Genomic DNA, 24,816 nt, shown 5'->3' with positions numbered 1-24,816 from the left:
GACAGAACGGATGACCTAAACTCTCCCTCCTTCGGCTACTCTCTTGTTTTTTCCCCACCTTCTACCCTTCTCTCTGCTGGTACTCCACAGAGAGAACAGAGTTGTAGCGTTGGAGCTGCCACGCTGCCACTCTAGCCATGCAAGGGGCTGGCGGCATGGGAAATACAGACAGACAGCAGAGTGACAGCAGAGTGAGTGCTGAAGGAAAGAAGACAGTATGCAAAAAACAGGCAGGGCTGGCGGGTCCTGAGACGGGCAGACAGACCGGAAGAGAAAGAGAAGGGACAGTCAGAGAAATGGGCAAACAGGGACCCCTCTCTACAGCCCCTCCCGGTTTTTGGCCGGCAGCCAGCTCCTCCATCAATAGCACTCAGGGAAATGGAGAGGAAGGAAAGGAAAGGATGGGGAGAGGAGTGCATGGACGAGCGCAGTCGAGGGAGATGGCGAAGTCAGGAGGCACATGAAGAAGATGCGGTGGATTCGGAGGAGGAAGAATGGAAGACAGGGGCGGGAGGGGTTTGGGTGACAGATACTGTAGGTAGTTAAGACAGACGGGGGCAGGGGACAGGAAGGACAAAGCGGAAAAGAGGGAGATGGTGAGAAAGAGGGAGACAGAGACGGATGGAGGGAGCAGGAGGGGAGAAAGAGGCTACGGTGAGGAGGGTGGGGGTGCGGAGATACATCATCGAGGAGATTGAGCAGCGGGAGGGAGAGAGGAGACAGGAGCTTGCGGAGAAGGCAGTAACCAGAGTCCTATTGATGTGTAATGAAACCCAGCATCCGGGGAGAGACAACCGGAAGGACGGTCGGATGGAGGGAGAGGAAGAGGAGGAAGAGGGCGGCCGTGACGGAGCGGGGAGAAGGGTGAGTGGGTGAACGAGCGAAAGCCGGGATGCGGGAGGGAATAATGTCATTTGTTAAATAATGCAGGCGGCGAGCGGGAGAGGCAGGAAGTGTGATGGACACGGAGATGGACGGCTGCCAGCAGCGCGAGGTAAAGTGGCTGGGGAGATGGCATAATTGCTGGCTATGGGCAGGGAGGAGGCTGGGTGGGTGGGGGAGATAGACTGACACGCGCGCACACACACGGACACACATGCAGCTGACTGACAGACTGCCACACCCCCTTTAAAACAGATAGCCACTGCTGCCACACAGTGACTGAGGGAGGAGGAGGAGGAGGAGGAGGGAGAGGTTGGGGATGGATGGAGGTATGTGGGAAGGGAGAGACAGATGCCAGGGGAGGGGGGACAAATGTTTTTCGGAGGCTTACAGCCAGGTACCGCTGTAACCTCCCTCCATCAGATGACACCTATTTCCCAAAATGGTGGATGCTTATCTTGAAGCAGGCAGGGACCCGTCCTGAATTTGGACCAGATCCTGCGAACAGACTAAGGCTTCAGCAACCCACCCCCATTATTCTTTGCACAGATTAATCTATTAGTCGAAAAGCATGTTAATCTGATTTTGAACAAACTCACACTCACAGACAAACTCGTTTTTGAAGCAAAAATGGCAAAAATCGAAGCTCTTTATACTGTAAGAGTCCAAGGTCACATCTGGAAATATCTCCTTTTGTCAGACTGAAGAGCATTTTTCACCATTTGGTGATATTTCTGTTGCGCAAACAATTAACTATTAATTGAGAAAATAATCGGCAGAATAGTCCATAATGAAAAGATTTTTTTTGTAAAGCAGCAAAGCAAATTCTATTAGAAAATACCAAAAAAAAAGCCCTTCAGAGCTCAAGGTGAGGGCTTAAAGGTGCTTATTGTATCTAAACAAGAGCCGGAAACTAGAAAATACTGACTTTATAATGATGTCAAACAGAGAAGTGCAATGATTCACACATGAGACTCTGAAACCAGCAAATGTTTTGCTTAATAACAGTTATTCAAATTTTCCGTGATTAATTTTCTGACTATCAAGCGATCCACTAACCGAGTAATCATTTAGATGTGACAGTTATCTGTAATCCGTCATCTCCTCCGGCTCCATCAGTCACATGCTTAATGGTGATGTGCACGCACGCTCCGGCTCTCCAAAATGGCTGATAGTTTCATAATAACGCCTGTGCGGGGCTGAAAGCTGTGGCACATGTCTGGCTCCAACATGAGCCCGGACTCTCTAACCCACAGTCCTCTAAAACAGCAGGGGCTGCCCATTCAGGATGTAGCGCACGCTGAGTGTGATCCTCCAAAATGGCTGACAGTTTCACCACAACGTCTACACGAGACGGGAAATCGCGCCGCTCGTACAACCTCCAAAGCCTCGCTAACCCACGGTGCTCCGAAACAGCAGGGCCAGTCTATTCAGCCAGGCTCCCTTTTGTGTCAGCGCGGGCTGCTGTCGTTACCCCCGGCACGACGGGCCGCCGACGCTTTCTAATGAGTCATTTTTATTCAGGCGATAAGGTCAGCTACCCGCGGCGGCTTAAAAGGCCCCGAGGAGCTGTGGAGTGGCAGCTATGAGATGCCAGACAGACACACAGAGATACGCTCGCTCCGGAGAGGGGAGGGGGCTCTCGGCACAGGCGTGGGGAGAAGAAATGAAGGTGTGGAAAAATATATAATAAAGGAAACAAGAGAGAAATCGGGAAGGAGGGAAAAGACGTGGGTATGAAAGAAAAGCTACATTTCAAAAGAGGCTTCCCTCCTGTCTGCCTGCCTGCTGCCTGTCTCCCTTCCTGCCGAGCTGGATGGCTGGATGACTCTCCTTTCTCTCCGTGTCTGGGTTGTGTTAATGTCAGCTGAGAATAGCTTCTGAGGCACGTGTGAAGTTCAAATCTCCACTGTTGGCTGGCTGAGGGCTTGTGTGTGTGTGTGTGTGTGTGTGTGTGTGTGTGTGTGTGTGTGTGTGTGTGTGTGTGTGTGTGTGTGTGTGGGAGCACCGGTGTCAAACAAAGACATGGTGGCAGCTTGGTTCAAAACAAGCTGTTCACCCCCCCTCTTCCCCGTGCTCACACTCTTCTTCTGTTGTTTCAGGTTTACAAGGCGCAACGACAAAGTCCCTCGACGGTTACTGTAGCAGGCCTCCACCTGGAATTGGATTTCTGTCTTACTAAGCAACTTCAAGTATTAATTCATGTCAGGGTTTCTATTAGTCCGTGCTTTAATGAGTCTGGACACAGGGGTGAGCGTAAATGCCCAAGCTGAGACAGATTGGCTCCACTTCTACACGTGTTTTTGGCGTGCGCTGCCCTGGTGAGGACCTCATCAGAGTCGCTCTGTTTGATGCGTAAACAACATTAGAAAATAAATGGGAAAAACTTTCAGTTCAAGGGCTCCTTTGAGGATGCGACACCGAGCGAGCGAAGTGAAAGACTGCAGCCCGCTGCCCACTGACCCACAACAAAAAGCAAACGAGGGGCCTTGGTGGTCTGTTCTGATCCTCTCTGTTTTAAGTAAAATCGGGTTCCGTCGGCAAAGAAAACACGCTCAGTCTTCACATACAAACAGACTAATAAAACTGTCGCCTGCAATTAAAGCAACGACGAGCTAGGCTGAGACGCTAATGTCAGCCAAGCCAGACTAAATTGGCAACTCTGACATTTACTCCACAAAATGCTAGTGCAGCAGTTTCCTCGCTTCTTTCATTCTGTCAAATCAAAGTGAAAGTTTTCAACATGTGAAATTGCTACATTTGGAGATATCCTTTAATCGTTGCAGGCCTGTTTACAGAGCACTGTGAGAGATGCAATTCGGTTCATTCCGTTCAAATTTAGCTCTTTGGAAAGTCCTCATTTCAGCTAAATACAGATTTCCAAGAATGGGATGGGTGAGAAATACATACGCTTTAAGGAAAAAAAGGCAAATTAATCTTATTCTTAGACGGGCACGCCAGTGCATCTTGCAGGATATGGCAGAATTTAACTTTTGCTACAATTATTGCATCCAGTGTTTTGAACAAATCTGGCATGTTTGCTTTATTTCCTGCAATTCACCATGTGGCACCGAACAAACTGAATTACCAAACAATCAGACTGTGGTGATCTGGACTGCTACAAACACTCTACAGATAGGTTGATGGAGTGCTTTATCGATGCCCTATGGGAAATTGTTGCAGCAGCAATTCACGTATCACAAAACACAGATAACCTACACTAAGCTGACCTGAGGCAGGTAAGAAAAACACTATTTCAAGAATATATACATGTGTGCATAGAAACCACTGTACTAAACAGAGCTCTCACAGGGCATATTAAAGGTGAATACAGATGCAAGGCAAAGTGCAAAGTCCCCCAGAAGATAAGCCTCCTCTCTCCCTGCACAGAGGGGGGTCACTGTACAGCAGGACTGCATTGTGGGATATTCTGCTGCAACATGCACAGGGCTGGGTTCACAGTGGGAAAGGCCCCCGCTGCATTAAGGACATGGATGTGAACTTACCATTGGAGTTCGTGGTTCCGTCATCCAGCTGCCGTTTCTGCGCACTCCTAAACTCCTTTAGGGAGAGGTAAAGCACCTTTCGCATAACCCGCTCCTCCGACCACGGGATCCCATCACTGTCATCCTGTGGAAACACCCGGAGAAACAGAGAACGGGTCAGCACAAACTGTTGTCATGTACAGAAACACACTTTCTCAGTAAAGACTCTATTGTTGTTGTCTGAATATTGTTGGAAAAATGAAAGCTGGCAGGTAGACAATGAACAGTCTATTAATATAGGCTGCAAGTCTGCAAGCTGGTCAGCTGCATGCTCATAAAAGTGTGACTTTCAGGCCGGCCCAACAAGCTTATTTTAGCACAGACTGTGCAGTTTCACCTTCTTCAGCCAATTAGGTGCCACAGAGTTGCTCTGTGCCTTTGCTGCACTTTGCAAACTCTAAAAACAGCCTCTAAAACTATTTGTTTACATCAGTAGCTGCAGCCAACTCCCATTTTAGTCGTCTGAGCACTGTGGAATTGATTTTCATATCATATATTTGTCTGTCAAAGCAACAACAGTGTATACAGGAAACACAGTGATGTTGCATTCAGCGTGGAAATGCATGAAAAGTTATGACAGCTTTAGTGAAGCAAAAGTTTTTGCAGAGAGGGGGAATCGCCTTCCGCATTGTTCCGCTCGCCACTTCTCGCCACATCGTGACATTAGCATGACACAGCATTAGCATAACATAGCATTAGCTTGCAGCGGGACACAGGGCGGCAGCATTAGCATGAGAATGCACGGAGGACTGCGTCTCACCACAATGCCGTGATAGGAGAGCGTTATGGTGATGAATAGGTAGGAAGCAAATGAAAAAAGCATCATGGGACCGCGAGTTCATGTGTTGCTAATCTCTCCTAGGGAGACTGAGACAGAAGATGTTATTGTCGAAGAGGTCACCAGAAGTCACACACACACACACACACACAATGCATCCTTTTCCAAGACTCGGCCACCCCCCCTGTCAGTTTCAATCGCAGCGCCGAACACATGACAGCAGAACGTATACACATCAAAGCTGCAGTTTATTCAAAACACTATACTGCGCACATTGAGAGTTTTAACAGCTTCATAGAAAAAATATTTCACAGCAACAAGCGTTGTTAAAAGGGTCTTCAGTGAGTGTCCAACAGCAGCAGCCATACCCCCCCTCCCCTCCCCACACTCATTGCACTGGCAGCTGTGTTTGATGTCGAACAACGCTAATGACTAAAGGAAATGAGATTAGGACATGAGCAACAACAAAGAGGTATTAATAAATAATGGAAACTGGAAATAGCTTTTTCTCTAGTCAAGCCATGGGGTGAGAGGATTTCAGCTGTAAGGTTCGAGAAAAGAAAACACTTTCTGTCTTTGTGCGAAAAGCTAATGTATGCTAATTATTTGAATTTAGACAAAAAACGAAAAATTCTCATCCTGTCGGCTCATCCCGGCGAGCACACTTCCTTCTGTCAGAGTCGAACGCAATGGAAGAGTGTGTGTGTGTGTCTGTGTGTGTGTGTGTGTGTGAGAGAGAGAGAGAGAGAGAGAGAGAGAGAGAGAGAGAGAGAGAGAGAGAGAGAGAGAGAGAGAGAGAGAGAGAGAGAGAGAGAGAGAGAGAGAGAGAGAGAGAGAGAGAGAGAGAGAGAGCATGGTTGGGATCATCCAGTTGACTGAGGTCATTTGAGTTGGCCAGGCGGGCATCACCTGGCATGAAAGTAATTACTCCAAGATGCTCCATCGCCGCTGTAATGTTAACAGTCACACCGTTCCATTAAGAACGAGCGAGCTCTCAAGGAAAAACTAAAAGCGGAGGAATTCAGACGGTAGCTGGGGTAACACAGAGTCTGTGCGTGAAAGGGAGAAAGTTAATCTCATCCTAATATTATGCAGCCTCCCACCGCCGGTGAATAAAACGCTCCTGAAATGACTACTGCTCACAAACGTCTTTCTTTCAGCGCTGCAACCCCGGGTCTCGTACGCTCTATTCACACTCATTCACACACACACACACACCGGAGATGTTGGGATGGATAAAATCCGCCTTTTGATCAACGCAGCAGACAACTCGCTGCTAATTATAGCGGCATCACAACAGGGTGCGTGCAGACGTGTTCGCTGCGGAGTTCAGGACACCGAGATGACATTTCTGAACGAGACACACTTCCTCTTCAGATAAAGTCATGCGCGGTTCACCAATGCTTTGGGCACGAACTCAGTCTAATTCAGCAGGAAGCTGAGCTCAGTGCTTCTTACCGGATCACCTGAAAGCCACAGGTGGGTCATGAGAGACGAGGCTGCAAGTGAAGAACTACTTGGCGAATACAGTTTATTATCTTCTGTAATTAGAACAAAACTAATATGGCCTCATTCACTCACTTGATTCATTTCAGAACTCTTAACATTTTTTGACAATATTGACAAGACTGAAGATTTTGCTTGTTTATCATGCTTTTGTGTGAGGTTTTTGTTTTGTGTGTGTGTGTGTGTCTTCAGCAGATAAAAATAAGCTTTTGCAGAGCATTGTTTTGATTTCCCAGGTCTGCTTCGGGGACCTTGGGGACGAGGCCTCAGCAGAGCTATGGGGAGGGGAGGGGGTGGCGAGAGAACAAGATTAAAAGATGGGTGTCTGCACATGACGGAGCTGATGGGTGACAGCCACATCTCCCTGCATACAGTACGCATGCTGGCACACACACACACACATAAGAGAGCAGACCGTTCAGTGCCTGATGGTTTGCAGCCTCTCACAGAGGTTGATAGGGTATGTTTTGTGTGCAGTGTGCAGTCCCTCATTACACTGTCACACGCAAGCGCGCGCCCACACACGCAGACGAACGTATACACACACACACACACACACACACACACACACACATACACATACACATACACACACCAGTTAGAAAGATAGTGCAAGTATTCAATTATGCCATTTTCTCCTGCAGTTAATATCATCTAATCCATTCTGTGCATGTGCGTGCATGCAGGTGTGTGAGTGTGTGTGTGTGCCTGCCAGGTAAGCGCCAATTACCTAGACAGCTCACTGGCACTCTTTCCCTCCAGGTGTGTCACAAGGCCAAATGTACACTGACACACACATAGCACTGACAGTACCTCTCAGGGTTACAAACACTCTCACATACACTGATTCTACGGTATCCGAATTTACACACACACACACACACTGAGAGGGAAACAAAAAATCTTCCCTCCAAAAATTGACCTTAAAGTTCATCTGCACTTCTTTTTCTCTCGCTTTCTCTCTGGTTTCCTCACAGTTGTTGGCAGCGAGCCACAGATATTTCCTGCACTGTGTACACAAAGCAACAAGGTCTGAAAAAAAAAATGGGGAGGAAAAAAAATGCTGACTGACTTTTCATCAGCTGAAGGGGTGAAGGGCGTTAAAACTCTGCTCTCTTTCAGCTGCTGCACCTTGAAACCTACCTAATAGTTCTTCATAACTTCAGATCATCGGTTAAATGGGTTTTCGCAACCTTTGCTCGACTGCAGGTTAACTATTTGTCTGACCTGAGAGGTGGTTTGCCATCTGTTTCAGGTCCAGGCTGCTTTTGCTGGATTTTCAGCCACAAAAGCCAGCTCCTGCCGGTGTCTGTGTGCGTGTAAAGGTGTGAAATAAAGAGAGTGATGGACAGCAATAGCATGCAGGATCCCTCCAAAGACGTACACGGCGCCTGCCAGAGGGGGAGTGCAGCATGACAGAGAAAGGGAAACTCAAATAAGCAATAAAACCAAATTGCGTTGCATCTCAGTTTCTCAGTCAGTGTGTGTGTGTGTGTGTGTGTGTGTGTGAGGCATTGCCAGAGCTCTTTAGAGACAGCTCTTACACGGAGCAGTGCCAGCAGAGCGCTACCTGGCACTGACACACACATCTACACCCCGACCAGCTCCCATCAGGCTAGTGGAATTCCACTAATGAGCGCAGGGACCTTTTCCTGTGCACACGCCTGTCTGTGTGTGTATGTGCGCAACCAAGGGATGCATCAGGAACGTCGTCTGCCTACTGTCACCCGGCAACCCCACCCCCATATCCTTTGGAATATGCAGGTAATCCAACCTGCAAAAACCGCAAAATCTTTTAGGCATCCATAGGGATACTGTGCTTGAGGAGCATGCCTCTTCCTCTCTCGCTCCGTCTCTCTCTCTCTCTGTCACACACACACACACATGCTGTGATAAATCAGACAGTGCTTGGAAGTATACCAACATAATACCTTTCCCGCTGGGCTTCTTTAAACATTTTACCCCAATAAACTTCTCCAAAAGGCTGAATCCAAGGGGAGGAAATATCACTGAAGCACACACCTGAGATGCTAATTCTAGCTAAATTTAAATTCCTTTCCCTCACATTATTTCGGATCATAACGATGCTTTCATGCTTCAAAATAATGTCATCTCCAGCTAGAGTTTCCTAACCGGCATGTTTATGTCGTGAGATTATGCTAAAATGAAAATATGCACATTTATATTCATCAGGGCGAAAAAGATCCAGGGAATAAACAACAGAACAGTCATGACCAACGTAAGTGAGCAAGCTGAATTGAGCAGATCAATTGAGCCGATGTTTAAAAAAAAAAAAAAAAAAAGGCTTGCAGCGGTGCGCCAGTGATAAGAAGTCAAGAGTTTGAGCAGAAATGATCTATCCCCGCATCTGTTCATCTAACTGGATGAAAAGTGGAGCTGGTTCCACTTCATAACCCCGGCCTTACTCAACAATCCCCTCTCCACAGCAGGCAAATCCAATAACTATGAGAGCTGGTGAGGAAACGAGTGGATGCTGAAAACAAAAGGCCCCTGGATGCAGTATGAGATACAAGAGAAGGAGGGACGATGATGAAGAGCGCCCACGGTGCAGTGAGTCCATTTTCATGTGAGAAATTGCCTATTTCGTCGCTCACTGAAAAACACACACTGTGCCTTTAAGAGCCTCACAGAGCCTCACAGAGCCTCAGTGTTGTGCTCTGGTTCTGTGTGTACAAGTGTGACAGCGAGCCAACGCTAACGTCAGCTCCGCAGCTCCGACGTGCCAGTGCTGACTGTACAGCAGAGGTGGAAAGCACCGACTCAGAAAGGTGATGAAATCCGTCTTCTAATATTTGGTTGCAAGTGTTCCAGCTATTATTCAGCAAATTAATTGTCCAATATATCGAATTATACACACCAAGGTAGCATCCAACACTGCTTCTACTGTCAAAACAGACTCAATCATTCACATTTTCTAATGGAAGCAAAACAGAACCTTCAAGCTTCAGCATGCATACATTCACGCATGGGAATCTGCATACGTCCATTTCTCTGTGTGTGTGCGTGCGTGTGTGTGTTTGTGTGTACATCCTCGCTAGCTGTTCTAAAAATAGCGCCGTGCTGCTGCCGACTGTGTGGATGTCATGGCAGAGGAATGTGGGCCACGCGCCAGCTGCGATCTGCTCCACAAAACCGGCCCAAAATCTGTTATTCTAACACACATTTCCCTTTAGAAGAGAGACGGCGAGATGGATGCAGGAGAAATGTTATTTTAACAAAGCTCGGGTTATTGTATCCAGTAGTCGGGACAGTCTTTACCCCACTGCTACCCTCTTCCCTTTCTCCTTCCACATCTTACTGCACCAACACATGGGCCCCAGATGACTGGCTGCAAGGAGATGGCTGCTCAGGGTTCACAAGTGCTGCAGAGGACGGCGATAACAATTATTTAATTCCCACATACATCACTGTAACCTTTCTTCAGGTCACAACCAACTGTTTGCAGATTAGAAACATTTGAGGCATGTTGATTACGACCCTGTGGGAAGCGAAAACAACTGCAAAGCATTACAGAATGCCGAGACAAGGCAGCAAAGGTCCTAATTATGCCACCACAATAATGGAGGGCTCTTCAAAGCAATCCCGTGAGTGAAAGATGCAAATGCAAATAAGAGCATCTAAGCAGCATGTTTGAGAAGAGGTGACTCATTAGAAAGCTCTGACTGGGAATTTGGAAACTGTAAGAGGTATTTTTCAAGGCCACGGCCCGCTTTTGATGTACGTGAGGGCCGCTGTTTCCCCAAAAGTGCCCGGGCACCTCCAGCAAAACGTGACAAATGCTTTTCAGCAGTTCTAGCATCCAACAACTGAGGCAGTGGCTAAAACCAGGCCGACTTCCTCAACTACGAAGCACGTGTTCGCTCGAAAAAAGCTCACATTCCAATCCTAACTACATCCTGGTCCCCATGTCCCTTATGGCTTCGAGTAGACCGGATGCTTAGCTCAGCTTGGAGCTCAGAGAATAGGCGAATAGAACAAGGTTGTAGGGTTGCCGGGGAGGAGAGGCCCTATATAATCGCCTCATTACACCACAAGCTCACTGCATCGGAATGTGTGTGTGTGTGTGCATTCATTTGTGTGTGTGTGTGTGTGTGTGTGTGTGCGTGCAGCCACAAGGCCTTCCCTTTAAACTCGCCATGCTGGGATAGCCCCAACATTTTGAGCAGAGAGATTCAGAGCATTTCCATCTGCAGCAGAAGAGGAATGCTACGAGGGCCGAAGCTACCTCCTGAAATCATGTAAACGACTTAAGCTGCAGTTTTTCCACAGAGCAGAGGGGCTACTGAACTCAACTTCCGAGAGCAACAGCAATATAACAGAACTATAAAAAGAAAATAACCACACAGATGCTTTCTGAAAAAGAGTCCACATGCAAGAAATTGGGTGTGTGAGCACATTTTGTCTCTACCTTCCCTCCCTGCACCTACATATGCAGCAGATAAAGGTTTCTGCCTCAGAACAATGCCTTCTGTTTGCAGCCTAGCTGTGATGGTCTCTCCTGCTGAGCTCAGTGTCACACACACACACACACACACACACACACACACACACACACACACACACACACACACACACAAACCTCCTGCGTCTGCACTGTCAATCATATCAGCTGTCTGCATTTGCACGCTCACGCACGCACGCGCAGTCTGAATCTATCTGAGCGTGCAGAAGTGACAGACTGCCAGCGCCATTCAGCCCTGTCGAGCATAAAACGCTATCAGGCTGGTAAAAAGTAGAGCACGGAGAGAGAGAGAGAGCGAGAGAGAGAGAGATGGAGAGATGGAGTGAGGCAGAGAGCTTTTAAATACAGACTGTGACCGAGTTTATTTTGACTGAAAGAAATAAATGTCACAGTGCTTTGAAGATCCTGTGTGTGTGTGTGTGTGTGTGTCTGTTTGTATATGTGTGCCCATGTGAGCAGAAGAGGCCTGACTGGCTGCATAATAAAGGGTTTAAATTGACTGGGCTGCCCACCCACACTGGCTATATGGCCAGCTGACCCCTGTTCTGACCCTTAACCCCCCCCCTGCCCCCCCCGCCCCCCCCCCACACACACACCTGACACAGACCTCCACCAGCACTGATAAATCTCCAACTTTTGTAGCTGCATGTCATGTATTTTGTTATGCATTGTTTTTCTTCTGTTTGGTTTTCGACGAATGAAACGTTGCCTCGCTGTCTGACCTCTCAGCTCCCACACGAACACCTCTCGCCACTTGTGCTACTTCAGTTCTTGCAAATGTCCTCGATCCACCTGCATAACCGAAACGCAATCCACCGATTGCCTACTACTACTCCATCTCTTGCCCAAATTCCAGCCAAATCTTTTACTAACCTTGAGAGATGTATTTAAACCAATCGGTCAGTATAAACTGTGGTGTTAAAAACGTGAAAACGAAGTAGAGGAAAGAAATGAAACCTGGAATAATTAGGAACATTATAAACCCCTAATCCCTTCAACTTGTTTGCTTATCACATTCCTGCAACACTCACTGTTACAGCAGCATTGATCTACCAGAACGTGGAGGGAGTTTTGCTTCCGGTCTCGCACGCGGCGCACGGCACCAGAGGAGCATTACCATAAAGAGCTGCGGCTCAAAGCAACTGTTTCCTGTTGGTTCGGCGCTACGACGCCAAGGCGGGATGGTGGAATTGTTGTTGTGGGAATTTTAAGTGTCTCTCATAAAGTGAAATGTGCAAGTAACGGCGTGATATCAGCTTTGCAGCGGCGTCTCTGTCAGTTTCACAGCCCTGTTGCCATGGTTTTAAGGGCTCAGTTGAGGAAAATTCTTCATATTCTTAAGTTACATTTGGCAGGTTGAGAGGGCTGACTGTAGAGGCAGAGGCCTGGCCTTACAATACACTGACACACAGGTCTCGTGGTAGAAATGTGTGTTAACGTATGGCATGAAGCAACCCGTGTGTGTGTGTGTGTGTGTGAGAGAGAGAGAGAGAGAGAGACAGGCTGCATAACGAATGGCTCCCATTCAATAATAACAGCCTCATTCAACACACTTACCCTCCAACTCTGTCACAATATCATTTTCACTTTGGGTACTTGCCGCTGACCAGAGGTTTGACTCAATTCTCTGCACTGCGGGCACACGCACACAAACGCAAGCTCACCGGCCGCGCTCACGTGGACGGCCAGTTCTGATCGACGGCGCTCCCCGACACGCCGTCGTTCATCACGCTAGCCGCGGCGATGGCCCCATCGCCTTCGTGCTATTCCCTCGGGAGGCCTCGGAGGACCCTGCTGCTGATCCCTCTTAACGGGGCTGCAGTTCGAGCCTCCTCTCCTCCACACATAGAAATGTGAGGTATGACTTCTAACATCAAGCGCAATTTATTTCCCTTGGAATCATACAACCGAATGAGTGTGTTCCTCGCCGTCGTCCGGGCTGTGTGACACCAGACGCTGAGTGTCTCTGGAGATTATAAAAACCCTTCCACATCATAATAAAAGTCCCAGCAGGAGATTTATTCACTTAGATTGATGTGAAATTGTAATCCTATGTATTCAAATGTATTAGAAGCTGTGTTAAAGGTCACAATGTGGAAGAAAATATCCGCATTGCTACGTTAGTGTTTTGTCACGTGTGTATGCATTCACATGATGAATAAACATGTTGTCCAGCACATTGCCTGAGGCTGTGGCAGTGCTAACGGACAATCCGTTAAGAAATGTTTGCTTTCTCTACAAGCAGGGTCACATTTCCCAAAACATGAGGTAAGGAAAGAAACAATAGTAATGAGTTTTAGGTGCATTTAAAGCACTCTCTGGTTGTGAAACAAACGGCTGCAGGCATGCTGATTCAAGTAAAAACACAAAAATGTGTTGATTTCATATAACAGCATTGATATATTACCAGAAACTAGTCTTTTCCAGTCTTTCTCCTTGCCTTTAAACATGGCAGCACTCAACGCTTTCTCTTGTATATAAAGTATAAAAGAGAATGTGTATAGCATATAGCATGTTTAATACTTCCAGAAATGTTGTGCATGTGCATACATCCACAAACACACACACACACGATATGTCTCAAAGCATATGCAAGGTACGTTACAGTGTCTAAACACATTGTGGCACAGAGCTGAAGCCCTCCCACTCCCACACACACGAGGAGGGGACAGGAAGGCAGAAACAGGAAACAGAGTAACCTCATTAGCCTCGTGCGTCGCCTGACAGGAACAGCCTGCAGGCTCGCAGGCTTATAAGAATATACAGAGAACCGCCGGCCTCTGGTCAGTTTATGCAGCATCTGTCTGCTACTAGCAGAAGATGCCATTTGTATGGAAGCAAGCTGGTGTGAGGACGATGCCTGAGGGGGGCTTCGAGAAAGTCTCCCTGTTAGCCTTGGCTAGTCAGACTCATCAGAAAGACTGTAGGATTACATCTGGAATCCAGTTAGGTAAGGCTGTAAACAATCAGACAGGAAGAGGCACACAAGCACCATCAGGCACGTGCACGCAGACACACAACAACAACAACAACAACAACAACAACCCGTAGCCCGAGGCTTTGGACTCATTTATCCTCGCAGAACTTTGCACGAGCTCAGACAAGCAGCTTTACTAGAAAGACTCATTAATTCCCGTTTCCACAACCAGGACATAAAAACATATTGAGCGTGTGAAAAAGGCCGCCGCTTGCCCACACAAGTGAAGAGCTAAATGGCTGCGTATTGCGAGACACGAGTCAGATTAGCGCAAATGAGGTGAAAAAAAAAAAGAAGCCACTTCAGAAGCATCTCCCGCTCTGCACTGCAAGGCCTAAAATGTTGTCTCTGAGTATCTGAATCCCGCTCACGTCTCTGTTAAGATTTAACAAACGCAGAGGAAAAGAAAAACAGATGGACCTCTGCACCCCCCCGGCTCAGCTCTCCAGCCCTCCTCCTCCCGCTGCTTCCCACCAAAAGAAGTTCAGGCTCAGCACAATCATATTTAGATGCACTGAGCGGCGGTGTCTGTTGATGTGAGTGCGATTAAGTCTTTAGAGGATCAATAATGGTGCTGTAGTAGTGGCCTTGGCCAGGCCTGCAAATGAAGTTACATACTGCTTTTGTAGCTGCAAAATTACCTCTTTCTGTCAAACCCCCAACTGTCTCCCACACACACATTTTCCCCGACCTGATCCACCATCATGCATAATGCCTGCATTGTAACAACTTTTTTCCAACACTGCCAATGTTTTTGCACGTTGACAGCAGTTTCAAGGACCAGAGGCTCAATCAACCAAAAATGACCTCACAAACAATCACCTGATGTGTTTTGAATTGTTGAATTATAATAGGAACAATAATGAAAAAAACTGTGTGTGACATCTTATCCAACCTCAGAAAATGTGCTTAATTAGATTAAATGGAAAATAGGGAATAAACTACGCACACAATCTGCGCATCACGTGCTGATGAAATGTTGGTTGTATGTACATCGGTTCCTCTGCAACCCTCTGAGTAATGTTTGCTCTGAAATCCCCGTCTGCATCCCTTTGCAAAGACATTAACCCGGATTTACACAGAAGCATGTATCAGCTTCTATATAGGCTTTACCTTCTCAATAAACCTGGGACTGGGGCACGGATTGAAGTCTGTGGTCTAATGCTTGACGGTAACAGCAGCTTTGGTAGCACAACACAGCGTGAAGCAACAGCAGCAGATACAGTAATACAGCAAGAGACTGCGGTTTCAGACAATTACACAGCAGAAAAACAAAACAGCAATGGTGAGACGGAGAGACACGTTCTCAGGGAAGTGTAAGAGACAACTGATCAAAAGCAGAAAGACGTATAAGACCCATAATGCACCACTCCTCGCTCTCTCTTCCTCTCACACACGCATGCAGCCAATGCAGCGTCCAGTGATATTCATTGAGATTGATGACCACCCTTGAACGGCCTAGATACACACACACACACACACACACACACACACACACAAACACAAACACACACACACACACACACACACACACACACACACACACACACACACACACACACACACACACACAAACACACACACACACACACACACACACACACTATATTTATATCTCAGTTTGAATAGAAGCTGAACAGGAAAAAAAACAGCGTAAACAGGAACAACAGTTAACAGTGTTGGGAAGAGAGGAGAAGGAGACAGTGGCTCCTGTGTGGCCACTCTGGGCTTGGTGCCGGGTGGCATTGGTTGGCATCACCCACTCTGCAGCTGGTGGCAATATTAACCCGCCTGTTGGCAGACGGCTGGTGGGGGCATGCAGGCAACAACTAGCCAGGCTGGAGGCGGGGCAGCGCTCTTTATGTGCCCATGTGTGTCCTGAGATGCCCTCTGTTGGCCCTGATAAGAGTGCACACTTGGGCAAGTCTTGAGGGTAAGTCTGACTTTGTATGTGCAACTATGTGCACATGCCCTGGGTGTGTGTGTGTGTGTGTGTGTGTGAGTCTGCATGCAGCTGCTTGCAGTGGTAGATGGCGTGATGATCCAGTCTATAAACAAACCAAACTGAGCCGAGATGAGAACATGACAAAATATTGGCTGACGCTCCTGAATCCCATTTGAAAACACAGTGCAAACTCCAGGCCTGTTGATAACCTCGGACTGGAACATATCAACTCCTAAAAGTTCAGGCTCTCTCACTTTACCTCTACTCCAGAATAACATACATTTCTCACAACTGAGTAGACAGCTTTGTTTGACTGAAGGCTGTGTGTGGTTTTCTATCAGACGGGGGATGTGCATAAACATCCCTGATTCCAAAAAAGTTGGGACACTGTGTAGACATCAATAAAACTGAACATTAGCAAATCCTTTTAGACATATACTCAATTGAAAACAGTACAAAGACAACATATTTAATGTTTCACCTCATTAACTTCATTGATTTTTGGAAATATCTGCCTGTTCAAGTTGAGCATTTAAAGTTGAGCACAGGTGCAATAAAAGACTGCGAAAGTTGTGGAACGTTCCAAAAACTCCTGTTTGGATCATTCCACAGGTAAACAGGTTGATTGGTAACAGGTGATAGTATCATGATTGGGTATGAAAGGAGTATCCTGGAAAGGCTCAGTGGTTCACAAGCAAGGATGGAGCGAGGTTCACCACTTTGTGAACACATGATTGTATAAAGGATGTTACAACATGGGCTCAGGAACAGTAAATGCAGTATTTTTAGGCAGCGTCCCAACTTTTTTGGAATCGTGGCGGATACAGCTTCACAGCAGTGAGCTTTTAGAAATCACCGTCATTAACAAGATTCCTCCTGGGCAACCCAACAAAAGCAAATGTGTCTCTTTGATAGCTCTAACAGTGGGCGTCCTACGCAAGTGATGCAATTAATGGTACACAATATGAAAAAAAAAAAAAACTATGCGAGGACAAAGCAAAGAGACCCATTTTCCACTAGTGTGACTCGGGCTGATGACAGCAACAACAGAGTAGCTTGTACCGACCATGTAAGGTCAAGTCGCTCTCTGGCTGACAATCTCACTAACAAGCACGTCACAACACGGCGCTCTTTCTGCACTGTACACACACACAAACACACGTATACACACACAAGACTGTCTCTCACTGAGACAAGACTTAAAAGCTCACACTACACGAGTGCTTGCCTGCATCATTACTTGCACACTGTGTAGTGTCATGTACGTGTACACACATAGCCAGGGCCAAGAGGTGCATACCCTGCCCTGCGTCTGACGAGCAAGTCTGTGTTCGTTCGCGCACGTCTGGATGCGTGTGCGCATGTACAGTCGTGGGTCGCTAATTATATGCCTTCAGGTGTAGCTTACATGTGAATCAAAGGAACCGTCTGAGTCAAGAAGCAGGCACGAGACAGGAAACGGTACCTCCTACACATCATCCTTTTCAAGTGCAACAAACAGGAATGCTCTGAATCCCGCCTTCAATATGTACCTCACCCTGCAGGAAAGCTGAATGCCTGATTCAGAATATACGTATGTCAAGTATTTATTAAAAAGAATGGCTACACTGCGGCTGTAATATTTTAGATGTCATGCAATTAACAATACTCTGTGTGCATTTTTTCCCGTAACTTGCCATTCAAATGAGACCATTTCAACAAAGCAATAATTAGGCAACATAACTATTATTTCATAGTAACACAATTATTTCGCAGCCTCCCATTGCTTAACGGGGGCAAAAATGAATCAAACTGTTGTGAACAAGCCACAAATATCACTTGGGTGACAAGTTAATTGCCCAATTTAACAAAGCAAATAATTACACTCTGGCTCTGGGTCTGGTGAACTATTTTCCTTATGGAAATGAGACTCCATGTGCACACAGAGGCTTGCGTCGCATGGTGGGAAGCTGACGTCAGCAGAGCTGTTCGGAGAAGAGCTATGTGGAAGCTCTGGATTGGGTCAATAGTTAAGGCCTGTTATTAGTTTGTTGCCTCTCCTGGTCATTGAGGTAATTCAATATGAAAGAGGGGAGCAGGAGGGAGCGTCAGTGCCGTGAAGCTCTTTTATTTCATCTGGCTCACACTTAGAGGAATGTGAGATGAATACCATGCTTCTCACCATGGCTTAAACCTGCCACTATCCACATGTAATTCATCATGAATGGACACATGCATTCAAGTGCATTCGTGTACGCACACACACGTGAAAAGTCCAATCCCAAACCTACGCATGCAGGCATTAATCACAAACAACAGGGGTCGTAGTAAACATATGTCAGACATGACACACTTCTGCAGTGCTAAGGGGCTTTTCTTCTGGATGCACACGTGCCAACACTTCACCACGTAAACCGTATACACGCACAGACACATGACCGAGTGTTTTGTTCAGCAAAATGGCTGCCTTGTGGCCTCCGCAATCCCAGTTACATACCAATGAGTTTTTCTTAGAAACTGGCAACAAAGACCAACTTATGTCTTCTCAGTCACAAGCCTTATGGAAGAGGCAGCTGTGACTGGCGTGCAAAATCTCAAATGATCAAATGAGTGGCAATATTCAGCGAGCGGGCTAAAGATGACCAAAAAAAAAAACCCAACTCATAAACTTCAATATTGCCAAAATTACCAACAGCAGCCAATAAAGTTAAATGAAACTGCAAGCTGCAATGAATCTCTAATGTGAACAATGAGAGGCTGCAGATGTCAGCATGCACACAGTCACATCTGCACACACACACACACACACACACACACACACACACACCTAAAATCTTTTTATTTACTGCACCATTTAAAAGGCTAAGCTAGTCCACAAGCAAAGTGCTAGACAAGCACTCTGTAATAAATCTATAACCGTTCACAGGGGAATGGAAAAAGCAACCTTTACAGCGCAACCTCTTATTCACACACCCTCTTGCTGTTTCACTCTCTTTACTGTCGTCCAGATGCATTCTGTTTATTTACCCCGACACTGTGGCCCAATTTAGCCCGAATAAGGGAAATGAAATCAGGCCTTGTGAAATCGCTTCACTTCCCAGCCCTCGTTTCGACCATTAAATTGTCGTTGTTGGCCAGCCATTTACGAGACGCAGCAAAACAAATGTAACGCTCGGGGAGCGCAGCAGAAAGCCAGAGGACATGGCGGAAATTACAGCACACGAGTTGGGTGGGAGGTGGGCTAGGTGGGCTAAATGAGAAATCATTTGCTGAGACGTTCAATGAGATGGATCGCAGAGGTTTTAGCGCTGAAATGGGGCCATGCAGGTGTCGAGAGTGTCGGCAAGAAAAGCACCGTGGCTCTGAAGTGGACTGAGAGGAGAGGGGAGGACATGGAGAATAGAAAGCAGCTGTATTTATGTTTTACACCATTCAAAACACCTGTTTTTGTCAAGAAAATTGAGCAACAGATATTCCTCGCGTTTCAGTTCAATTTCAGCGAGATAATGCTCATTGCACACATTGGAAAATGCAGATAAACGCACAAAAAACACAAGCTAACCAATTTATTTCCTATCAAAGTCCACATGCGGTTAAAGCTCCACGTCAGCCTGATGTCCTGGGCCTCTCCACGCAGAAGTCCAGCTAAAGGTCAAGGGCCGAGGGCAAGCAGGTGGCCGGAAGGGGTCAAAGTTGACCTCCCAGCTGACACATCAGTGGGCGGGCCTGAGCCACTCTGCTCAAAGGACCTGTCAATCACAGTGACTTATTTACCATGCGTCGATCTCTGTTGGCCCCAGGGATCCGGCTATTTCTCTCCAGCCTCTTTACCCCCAACCGGAGCCAGATAAGGGCCTCTTTACATGACAAAGTGCTGTGGAAGACCCAGGCAGAGAAAAGAAAGAGGTTCCTTTCAGTCGCCGGTGGGGAGCAAATCCTCTGCCCACAAGAGGTTATGGTCACATGGTTCCAATTTAAAACTCAAAGGTGAAATGGGAACTTTGGATTCCCCGACCCAACATCATATCAAGTATCTTGCACCAGCTTGATCTCAAATTAAAGTTAAGCTGCCATGGCCATGATGTCCTAGATCACTGCTTCTAATCTTTAAAAGCTTTGAAAATAATGTCCTAAAAGCTATTCTCTCTTTTCTTTCATTCCCAGCCAGTCACGACATAATAAACACTCTTTTTAAGTCAGACTTTGTCATTGGAACGGCAAACATTCTGCACACTAGAAACCAATTAGACCGGGCTGCTCTGAAACGCTGAAACTGCGAGCTCCTCTGCAGCCTGCGCTGCAGCTTTAGCAGGCAGCTGTAAGCTCGCTCACCTCAGTCTGAACCTCGCCCTCGCTAATGATGTGCAACGAGCTAAAGTTATCGCTGCCGAAAGAGAAACAAGAAGGCAGAAGTAAACCATCTCCCTTTTGTCTTCAAATGAGCTTGGATTCAGAGGGATGTTTTGGCAAGTGAAAGCGAACGATTTTAAAAGAGAGAAACAAGATGTGAAAAGGGGGAAGCCTGGTTTCCATGGTTTACAAAAACTGGCAGGCAAACAAGGCGTCTGTTATGAGTAGAATAAAAAAAAAAGAAATATTAGTAGAGGGAAGATGGAGGATTTGGGGTTTGATTTTGTTTTGAGTCTGGGCTGGAGAAACTCCCGATCGAGCCATCTGCCCGTGTGAAAGGAATCAGAGGAGTCAGACGGTTTCTGCCAGCGAGAGAGAAAAGAGGAAAAGAAGGGATGTCACAGGGGAGTTAGGAGGAGGACGAGCGGGAGGGAGGACAGGTAGGCATTGTGTCTCGAGTTCCCCTTTCTATTCATCCACGCTGGTTCCTTTTGGGCCTCCTGGGGGGACGGTAACTAAAGAGGGTGTTAGAAACGTCTTGCTGCTCCGAGGCTGTCATGTGCGGACAGAGGGAAGTTTTGTGCGCCGTGCTCTGCGAGGATGAAGGAATGCAATCAGCCGGCATCTGTAGGGGAACAACAGAGCCCACTGAATATCAATAGCTGGAGCATTTTAAAGGGACGCGTCGCCACGAGCTTCAAAGGCTGCAGCGGTGCCAGCAAAGACGGCGGCGCTCGCGGGGGAAAGTCTGATTGGTCGGTGAGCCTCTATGCACGCAGCGTCCAAACAAAAACAACGTACACCACATGGAAAAAAATAACTGTTTACAATACAGTTTTTTTAAATGGTGATGGCTGAGTTACTGCTGCGCAATGGGGGGCATTTAATTTGAGATGAGGTGAAGGTGTGATGACAGGTCGTCCCAGAGGCCCGCTGGTATTTCTCCTTGGGGAAGTTGATTTTAAACCAACCCCCACCCCACCCCACCCCCCAGCCATATTTTACACAGACTTTTCAAACACGCGCAAATCTTCATCCATCACTGACAGCGGGGCAAAATAAACAATCATACTGCAGATCAATCACTGTCTGTTTAATACCGCGCAGCGCCGAGGCTGCAAGGTGGAGGTTTAATGCGGAGACGGCGGCGTGCGTGCCCGCGTATGCTCACAGCGTTCGTGTGCTATGTGCATATTGTTTTTGAGCGTGTGAGCGAGAGGAGGCAGTTTCTCTGCGTGACTTTGACTCTGAGCTCTGAGGACATGGAGTCTAACCCAACGACCAGTGGAAACCACACTAGAGGCTCATTGTTGGCAAATGATGAACATGTGGCCGACCCTGCACCAGTCAAAACCCTTTCTTCTCCTCTTTCTTCTTCTCATTAGGTGATGACACATTCGTCTTTGTGTTTACCACTGCAAACATAAAAAAAAGTTACTGTCAAACTAGATTCTGCTGCACAAACCGGAGGTGAGACACTACTGCAGATATGGCGGCAGAGGATCTGCATTGGGTCCTGTGCTCGAATCAGTGATGCCAGGACTGTCTTTAATATAAACCTCAGATCTGGGCTCTCTACCGCCGTGTCTGCTTTAGAACCAAAGTCTACTGCCCGTCATCACCTGGCCTTTCCTCCTCTCATCTAACACTTCATAAAGACCATTCATCCCACCATCCTTTCATCCGTCTATACCAGAGGCCTCGTTAATCCTCCTCTCCATCCTGACCCTGTACCACTCTACTGGACTGGGACAAACTTCAAAGAGGGAGAAAGAGACAGAGAAAGATTGGGTGTGTGTGTGTGTGTGTGTGTGTGTGTGTGTGTGAGGGAGAGAGAGACAGATTGGGTGGGTGGGCAGCTGTGTTGTGCTTGGCCTACACCACAAAGCCTTTAGAGGACAAGGGCCCACACACACACACAAACACACACACACAAATACATACACACACATACACACACACACACACTTCAGCATCTCTAAAGAAAGTGAGTAACTCAGCACAGGCTGCAAATTCTGCTTATTTTCTGCGTGTTCAGTCTCAGGACAGAATCATAATGCACAACATTTACAAACACGCAACACTGCTGTGGATTACTCCAAGTCAGAGCTATCGAATGGCAGCGACACATCATCTTCCCACAGGAAGATGCACTATTTAGCCGACCAGAATAGAATTACAACATAGCGCCCCGGTGAACTCTGACGAACAGCCATTAACTGGACTGGCACACGGCGTGCTAAGCTAATTCCCGTCCCCATATGGGCTCCAGCGAGCCTTGGAAGGGGCACTAACAGAGAGAGAGGGCTTTGACAGACAAGCCCCAGCCAAAAGTGACAGTCTGTGTTGGAAATAGACTCACACACATGCATCAAATAACCCCCCTCCCTCCACAAACACACACACACACACACACACACACATACACACAAAAACACACACGGCTGATGATAGCTAACGGAGTCTGACATGCCTGCCATCGCCACTGATGGATGTATGTTTATTTTATTAACCTGCCACAGACTTGGCGAGAGGGGGGGGAAGAGCTGCATGTGTGCGCACGTCGTGACCTGCGAACGCACATATAACTCCAAATGCCTCCATTTATCTGAAGCATTTCAGGCTGCGTGCTAATCTCCATTTCTTAGGTGGACTTTTAAAAGGTTCCCCCTCTTCAGAGCCTACAGCGCTACGTCAAATGCATGTTTTTCCCAGTGGGGAGGCGTTTCAGACTGACATTTCACTTTATGTCTGACTGTGACCTATTGTGTCCAGATACAAACGTGTTACACCTGAAACCCGACGTTCCTGTTGCGTAGTGGAGGAATAAAACCTGGTGAAAGGGGTGAAAACAAACAGAACACGCAACTGTGAAACTCCCTCGTGCTAACACGTTCTCAGGCAGTTCCCAACAAAGAATGCTGTCGGTAGCAACAGCCCATGACCTCACACGAGATCAGCCACTCCCGCATCACCTGTTCCTCCTGCCAAACCTCATCTATGACGCCGCCTCGCCGTATCAAGCTAACGGCCCGGCTTATCTCTGGACAGGCTGGTAACTGACACCCAGCCATGCATGGCACACCCTGCCTCGATACCGAGCCAGCCCCGCTCCGCCGCTTATTGACGTTGGCTCCCTTCCTGTGGCGCCCCGCAGCGCCGCGGCCCTTAATTGATTCATGTGTTTTAATAAAAAGCTCAAACTGTGCCGCGCCTGGAGGAGTGCACCTGTCACGTGAAATCGGCGGACGAAGAGGGAGGACAAGGCGGGGCTTTAAAAAGGCCCCCAGATGCCCGCAGATACAAAGCGTGTGGGTGGGAGGACGTGAGCGTGCACATGTGAAGGTTGTCGGTAGAAGAATCCCGCTCCTCTCAGGCTGAGGAGGAGGAGGAGGGAGGAGGGAGGGAGTGAGTGTCGTTCTTTGTGTGCTGCGTGCAGGTCAGCTGTTGCCCTTGGCCCGGTTTACCTGCACAGCCTGGTGGCTTCACGGCACAGTGACACCCTGTCCTCATGTCCCCGTTTCTCTCTCCCCTCACAAACACTGTGATATAATGGTCCATTCAGCGCGACAACAGCAGAAACACACTCGCGTTACGAGGGAACGGGCTCCTTTTAACAACATGCTGAGTCAAAAAAACCCTTCACTTCTGGCTGAGACCATTAAGAGCGCTTTTCCATCTAGCACCAGCACCTCTCCAAGAAATAAGGTGCCATCAGTATATAAGTACCTTTAATTGTGCCCAACGTACCATTTAAAGCAAAGCTTGTGTTTTCACATGTCTCGGGGCCGAGTTGCGTGATTTACAGAGCTCTCGTAAAATGTGCCGTTTAATTTAAGCCGATGTTCTGTTAGAAAACGCTCACAATCGTTTTCCTGTATTAGCTCAGTGAGGAGCCTTCGACGGTTTTATTCCTTCTCCGTCGTTTATAACAGGGGATTGTAAAAAGAAAGAGGAGGGGAGTGAGTAAGAGGGGAGCGCAGCAGAGAAGCGGAGGAAATACAAGGGCATAATTGCACGCCACTTGCAATCAACTTCAATTCTGCTTTTGTGCTGCTTAAAAAACAGAGAGAAAAAACGTGCTAAAGACATCAGAAATATGGAATCAAATCAACATTCTGCATTCAGCCTCTTCACCACCACTCGCACCCTTTTTTCTTTCCTTTCTTTTTTTTTTCTTTTGCTGGAATAATTGCCAACTTACATTAAAGGCAGGGTTAAAAAAAGAGGAAGAGGTGGAGTGTTTAAAACAAAAAGAACATTTCTTTTTAAAGAAAAGGAAGACCTGCTCCACCGTTCAGTGTGGCGGCTTGGGCTATTATGAGTGAGTAAAAGCCTCATCCTGCGCTCTGCTTCCAACGCATTATCAAC

At 47.3% G+C, this 24,816-nt stretch overlaps 1 protein-coding gene across 2 annotated transcripts in view; it reads right to left on the bottom strand.

The window, feature by feature from the left end:
* The window catches only part of jarid2b (jumonji, AT rich interactive domain 2b), a 102,990-nt gene that overhangs the window by 49,236 nt on the left and 28,938 nt on the right, over positions 1 to 24,816 (bottom strand). For both annotated transcript variants that reach the window (XM_041955720.1, XM_041955721.1), the window contains exon 2: positions 4,389 to 4,512. In XM_041955720.1, coding sequence (XP_041811654.1) covers positions 4,389 to 4,512 — 124 coding nt within the window. The remainder of the gene's footprint in view (positions 1 to 4,388; positions 4,513 to 24,816) is intronic.

Source organism: Chelmon rostratus, chromosome 16, assembly GCF_017976325.1.
Source record: "Chelmon rostratus isolate fCheRos1 chromosome 16, fCheRos1.pri, whole genome shotgun sequence".
Taxonomy (NCBI): domain Eukaryota; kingdom Metazoa; phylum Chordata; class Actinopteri; order Chaetodontiformes; family Chaetodontidae; genus Chelmon; species Chelmon rostratus.
The sequence above is the reverse complement of the archived record's forward strand: the minus strand, read 5'-3'. Positions and strand labels throughout refer to the sequence as shown.